The sequence below is a fragment of the Eucalyptus grandis genome, chromosome 9 (genome assembly GCF_016545825.1).
Source record: "Eucalyptus grandis isolate ANBG69807.140 chromosome 9, ASM1654582v1, whole genome shotgun sequence".
NCBI classification, from domain to species: domain Eukaryota; kingdom Viridiplantae; phylum Streptophyta; class Magnoliopsida; order Myrtales; family Myrtaceae; genus Eucalyptus; species Eucalyptus grandis.
In genome coordinates, this window is record NC_052620.1 from 17,526,885 (window position 1) to 17,534,005 (window position 7,121).

At 39.4% G+C, this 7,121-nt stretch overlaps 1 protein-coding gene across 1 annotated transcript; it reads left to right on the top strand.

Moving 5' to 3' along the window:
- The first annotated feature begins 2,744 nt into the window (after positions 1-2,744).
- LOC120288168 (ribosomal RNA small subunit methyltransferase E-like) lies at positions 2,745-6,859 on the top strand. Its single transcript, XM_039301647.1, is given in 10 exon segments — positions 2,745-3,213; positions 3,328-3,343; positions 3,346-3,400; positions 3,682-3,824; positions 3,927-3,973; positions 4,077-4,185; positions 4,367-4,428; positions 4,562-4,676; positions 5,227-5,356; positions 6,260-6,859. Coding segments are annotated over 9 exon segments (837 nt in total). The 5' UTR covers positions 2,745-3,036; the 3' UTR covers positions 5,340-5,356; positions 6,260-6,859.
- Positions 6,860-7,121: the final 262 nt, after the last annotated feature.

A 7,121-nucleotide genomic window follows, 5' to 3' on the forward strand; every position in this document is an offset into this window, starting at 1 on the left:
ATTTTTAATCACACTATAGTATATCCGCCGAGAACAAGTCTTGTTAGGGAAATGGGGCTGTTAGGTGATGATCCTTGCATTACTAGCTATAAAATATATCAATTTTCACGAAAAACTAAGTTGAGATGGGAGGAAGCCTATATATAAATTCACATTAAAGAATATGTTTATTTTAATAGTCGGATTGGATTGACCCATCATGGGTGCCCCAAATTTTTCTTGTTTGAAAAATTTCCAACTTTCACTGGTCTCAAATCTAACTATGGATCCAAAATTCGCCACTAATTTCTTCAAAATTATTAACATTAGCGCCGGGTTAGAGGTTCATTATTAGAACTTACGTCTTTATTAATATCCTCACTCTCATATGAAATAATAGCAGTCTCCTAATGTTGATAATCTCAAAGAAACTAGTGGCAATATTAGACTTGCTAGACTGAAAGTTGAGGATTTTTTAAAACTAAAAAGTTCGGGATATAATTGGAATTGAACCTAAAATTAATATTGGCCATGTCTAATACATGGATAGAGATGAATTAACGACATACAGTCTTTATTTGAGCGGCTTACCGACTTTTACTTTAAAAAGTGTCATGTAATTTTTTTTATCTATTATTCTTAAATTAAATATTTTGCAAAGTTTCAAGTCCAGTCTCCTTTAGCTTAGAATTCTGAGTCCATCACTATGTAAACGAAGTTTCATACGTGCCCTTATTGGTCCTATGTTGATTCACCTGTCCGAATTATGAAAGAAGCAATCTTGAAACATCTTATTTGATCTGAACAAAAAGGATAACGATTTTCGTACTTTGATTTAGGAATTCAATGTTCAAAGGCAATAAATTGCTTGACTTAATCGTATATATATTATTTTGGCCAACTATAAAGTATGGCTTTACTAGTTGCTATTAGCGCGTAACTTTCTCGGAATATATGCTGATGTTACCGGGAAAATCATATGCATCTCAGCTTTGACTTCCATCCGTGAAGCGAAGTACCTTTTCTAATCCGATTCCAATAAGGGGGACACAGACATAATATATTCAGTAAAAAGTTTCGTTCAAAGAATGGTGCCGAATTGGCTTGGGCAGTGCCTAAAACGAAGCATCACGATAGTGTGGTTGGTACGTAGAAGCTTTCACAGTCAAAGTTCCTTTGGATTCTAAAATCCTATAAATAGGGTTTCGACAGGAGATTATAAAATGTTTGTGTTGTCTGGTCTTTACGGCCAATTCGGCAACGACACATGACAGCATGCCATCATAAAAAAACAAGTACCAATATGGAGTTAGGGATCTAATAGCGTGTGTTAGGCAAGTTTTGACTGCCATTCCTTCCTTTTCCCTTATCATGCTTAAATTAAACTTGATTGCACCTAATTTGGCTTTAAAATTTCAAATTGATGGTAGACTAATTTTGTGGGTGGTTTCGTCGGGGAAGAGATTTAAAGTTAGGGTTTCTAGTCAAACTTGGTCGGCACTTTGCTTCCTTGTGGATGAAGTGATGTTAGGTGGCGTGTGATGTGTATGTTGTGCCTTTGATAAAATCAATATGAAATGTTTTTTGGGAGAGAAGCATCTTCGTAGAAAAGGACTTTTTCTAACGATATGTGTACCTTATCTTTGGAATTTGGTTGCAAGCTCAGACGTATGAGAACTACCCACGTTGACTCAAAAACATGTTCAATCTATCAAGTCATATGAATGTGTCGAGGAATTCTATATTATTAAGGTTGTTTTCTACCGGGTCTATTGGGTGTTCGTGGACAAATTTACATCTAGTCAAGGTCAATTTGAGTGCGGTTCAAAAGGCCAGAAATCGCCAGGAAGATGCATGTGTAAGCATCATCCTAGATAATGCTTACACATATTATCTAGGACTTGATATTTGTTTTCTCTTTTCTAGATAATGAAAGATTCAGCATTGTCAAATGAAAGAGATGTATTGAGGGAAGTTACTGGCACGCTCCTCTCCATGGACATAATCATTTGCATTTTCCTCACACCTCGGTATGTACATGCATTTGGTTGGGTACTTCATGGGCGAAAAATTGTACCAAATGCAGAGGTCCAAGCCATCAAGAACATAAACTAAAGTTCTGGGAACAGTTAGGGTTAGGTGAGTCTCCAACGTCCGTGTAACGGTGTTAGCCAGACCCTCTTATAGTGTAAAATGTATATTGAAATGTCAGACTGAATTTAATCTTGTCTTCAACATGGTCCAAGCCTTTATCAATCCCAAACTGCTTCTCCATAACTTGTATTATCTGGACATATATCTCAATGACCATTTCACTAAACAAGTCATGCCATATGTTCATTTGAACTTTTGAAATAGACATCTTTCTAGACTAGTGATGCGAGGAGATATTTTACATCACAAGTGGCCTTATACTAGGACATGTACATGGATTGTTTCTTGTGATTTCTTTTTGTATTGTGTGCAAATTCAGTGTACTTTGCACAATTTGATTGCTAACGGAAAGCCTTAAAAAAGTGATTTTCTCATCGGAATTTTCACCCTTATAAAGGTCCGATTGGTGCCTAGCAGGAAATGTTTTTCGCCATCCACAAAATGCCTCGGTTCTATTAAAATTTAGAATATATTTTAAGTCTTCGTTTATTTAATAAAATATACAAAAAAACATGTAAAACGTTTACCGTGAATTATTTTAAAAAGGGAAAATAACAATATATTTGGTTTTAAAGAATTCATCTATTGTTCTTTGCTTTGAGTGGGAAAGTTCTTGACAAAACAACGAGTCGACCAGCAAACAAATTCCAGCAAAATGCTTCCTTTTGTGTCGGAAAAAAGATAAAAGATTGATTAAATCGGGGGTAAATTCAAACAAAAGTGTTCCGAGGTCGATTTAATAAAGAAAAAGGGATTTAATAATTATTTAAATATCAAATGATCTGAAGAGAGGAAAAAGAACAAACAAGAGGGAGCGAAACGAGCATTGGAGTAGATTCTCCCCAGAACGAAGCAGAACTGCTCCGGAGCTTGAGAGCTCTGGGAAACAAAGGGAAGATCCGAATGCAAGCTCATCGACCCACGTTCCACCACTTTGCCGCCCTCTCGAACGGATGGCGGCACCGGACGTCCAAGTTCCGAGCTTTCTGTAGCTCCTCCTCTTCTTCTTCCTCGGATTACTCCAACCAGTCTCGCGGCGGGCTCCCTCGCTTCTTCTCCGACGTCCTCCCTCCCTCCGAGGTGTTACCCTCTCTTTCCATGTGCCCGCGCGCGCGCGGGGGTGTTGGACGGCTCGTGTCGCGTCTTCCGGTGTTAATGGGTTTTTCCTTTTGTCTGCTTACTGTCGAACTGCAGGGTGGGGTGGTTCGCGTGCAGGAGATGAATTCTGGCATATGACCAAAGTGTTGAGGTTGAGTACCAACGACAGGTATCTTCAGGCCTTCATCTTTTCTGACGCAACGGTTGCTGGATTTTCTTGGTTGCCTTCACAATTGGGCTATGATGATAAGGGGTGATTTTTAAGCAGTTCGAAGTGACTTACTTGCATTGCCTCCTTGGGCTATGATTTGCTGAACTTTTGGTCTCTTTATATAACCTGCAGACGTTGCATGCTTACCAAGTGTTCGACAAAATCTCCCTTAGTAATTTTATTGTCTAGCTTTGCAAGACAATGGCGTTTATGTAACTTGCATTTAATATTCTTGCAAGGGTAGAGCTCTTCAATGGGAAGGGAGGATTAGTGAGGGGGAACATTCAGAGCATTGATCGGGCTGGATTGGACTTCATGGCTCAGGAAGACCCGAAAACGGTCCCTCCTCAGATGCCGCAGTGGCATGTATTTGCTGCTTTTGGTGAGTTATTACTGATCTAAGCAATTATTCAGAAGTAGTTAGTTTTTAAAGGCTTGGGACATAATTCTTTTTTAGCTCCTAATTGTTGTCAACTTTGCTTAGGAACTCTAAAGGGTGGTCGAGCCGATTGGCTTGTTGAGAAATGTACGGTATGTGTCCACGCAATTACATCTTCTGCTTCCCACATTTGAAAATTAAATTGTCCCTTTGTGCTATGCTTGTCACTCCTGATTTGTTCTTTGATTCCCATAGGAGCTGGGGGCGAGCAGTGTAACTCCTCTGCTGACTGAGCGATCTCCTTCAGTCTCAGAAAATAGGGTCGACAGGCTACAACGGCTCATCTTAGCTGCATCAAAGCAATGTCAGTTACTCATCACCACAAGAGTAGTCTTCATTAATAGAAGTCTTTGTTCTTATTAGTTATTCTTTTTCTTTGGGGAACTTGATCAAATTGTACTTTGTATTTTCCAATATAACATAAGGAGGTCCCTTTGGTTTGGTTGAGTAATTGTTCCAACTTACCTTCTTTAATTGCTTTTCAGGTCAGCGGCTTCATGAAATGGTACTTAATCCTCCACAAAAAATCAATGACATTCTACCTTATGTAAGTTAATATTCCTTGACTGCAACCCAGCACATTCGAAAAATTTTCCAATTTCATTCTCTTTTAGAAATGAATTTTTCATTCTTTAATTAAGTAATGAATTTATGTATGGTTTTGTGATTGGATTTTATAGATTCAGAAGTCAAAGCTATCTTTACTCGCTGTTGCAGAAGCTCCTTCTCTTATGAGTGCATTGACTTCAAGCAGAATTGAACCTGATGGGATTATGATTGTTGGACCTGAAGGAGGTTGGTCCCGTTTTTCTTTTGCTGATATCCCAGCATATAATTGAGAAAACATGGGTCCTTTGTGTGTGTAGTGGGGGTGAGAGCATGGTGGATGGTGGTGGCCACCTGTGCAGATGTGTGTAGATGAGTGGGAGTGTGTGCGGGTAAACAAGAGTGGCCACTTCAGCTTTCATCCTTTTTAATGATACATCATTCCTCTAGGAAGGCACCCTCCCTCCCCCTTGGTGCTTATCCCTCTTTTTAAGCTAATAGAAAAGGAAAACCATGGAACTGTTAGAAATCTAACTCCTCACATTAGATGGTATGCTATATAGCGCGTGGGTAGTACCTATGGTTCTACCTTTCACAAATAGGAACGCTACTTGCCATCTTAGTTGGCAATTCTTTTGTTCTTCGAGATTCTTGTCTTTTGAAGCAAGTCTTTTCTCCTAACATCTTCAGTCTGCAATGCTGATCCCCTTTTCCTTTTAACTAACAATCACATATTTTTACCTTCTGTTTGTTGTATGTCAGATTTTACTGAAAGAACTGAGTAAACTGATGGAAGCAGGTGCTACTGCTGTTGGCCTAGGGCCACATCGCCTACGGGTAGAAACTGCCACAATAGCCCTTCTGGCAACGCTCATGTTATGGTCTGATCATCATCAAGTGACTAAAGCTTGATTGCTTGTTCATGCCAGGTAAGTTGTCGTGGCGCTTTTGGCTTATGCTATTACAGTCAGCAATTGTGCTCTATATATTCTTTTACTGGGGCGGGGCACATCCTCGAGAGGCACTGTGCCCTGTGTGAGGAAATATCTCATTGATTTTTAAAATCATATAAAACAGATATTTTTGTGATTAGAATATCCATAACCGTTGTGAACTCTGCTACTTTAATCTATTCAAATTCTGTAGCTGGTTATTAAAAATCACAATCTCATGAGCGTGACTAAAATCACAATCGCATGAGTGCGACTCTTTCTTATTTGTATTAACCTTTTGGTATTATTAACTCAATAGCATGTATTATTTATTTTTTTCTTTACATTAAATTAAGTGGGTCATGCTTTAGAATGAGTTATATGATAGAATAATCTATGTTTCATCTTATAATTTGCAAATATATATATAATATAACCGGGGTGGGGAAGGGTAATGCCATCCCTGCCTTGTGCCCCGCGGGGCAATATTCACAGGGACAACTTGTCTCGTTTGGGATGGCGCACTGCTGGGCACAGATGCCCATTCCTGTTCTTATCATTTTATATAACCAAGATGAGGCTGATGTTGTGGGTTTGATTTTTGTCCTTCAAGATTTGTGCTTGTCTGCACACAAGGCAGATCCACGCATGCTCCCAAATAGGCTTTAGAATTGAGAGATCCGCTTTACTGGGGAAGGTCGTGCACGGCTGTATTAGTTTTGAAAACTGACGTGCGACTTATTTTCTTGGTCTTCCTTATTAAATTAATTAAAGGTTGACTGACTTGAGCAGCATTATAAAACCACCTATTGTGATACCTGCCACGGATTGCGAGATTTCATTAAAATTCAGCTGCACTTGGTTTAATAATTAACCATATTTACTATTTGCAACTCGCAGCATCTTCGTCCGGCTTGGTGCTTATATCACCCATGTCAAAAGGATGAAGCACCGAGCATGTATGTTGCAGATGAAGCTCCACTTATTAAATCACATTTTAACTTGTACTCAGGATCAGTGGAAGAGAAGACTTACTCGGAGATGCGGCATTCCATTTGCAGCTGCACCAGTGAGGTGATTAGAATTCAGATTACTGTTTAGTAGACATGGATGAAAGACAGCAGTGTCGTTTAAGAGATAATTAGCTGTTCTTTTTCTTCTTCTTTTCTTTTCTTTTTTCTCCAAGAAAGAAGCCAATTTGATGAGGCAGTGATCTATCTAGAAATCTTGAACAAAAGGGGTTAGCAAAGGTCAAAGCTCAGGCCAGTATTGTCGTCGATGTTGCTTTTGGCTCAGGGATGGGGAAAATTCAATGTGTTTGACTCTCAGGTTTTGGCAGGCGGAGGATGTGAATGCCGGGTGCATTTGTGGAAAACTATGAGAGAGCGTGTGGAGTCCAAGTGCCGTTTCCATTCACGATGTTGTTGTCCGTATTTGGTGGGCGGTGGTTTCGATTAACTGAGGTTGGGTGGTAATGTAACGTGATCGTTTTGGTCAGCACGATCCATCATTTTTCGATCGACAGTGACTCTGGATAAGTACGAAACCGGGGTCTCACTGCTGCCGTTCATTCGTTCTATCACACTCGGTTGTACGTTGAATTGCACCGTGTACTGTCATACATAAACTTTGACCAAAGAACTTGTAGTCCTTTTTCTTGAATTTCCATGGATGTGGCTATTCACATTCAAGGGATATGAATAAATTGGTTATCCTCCTCTTTTGTCAAAGACCGTACATATCTTCATTGCATTGATTCCAC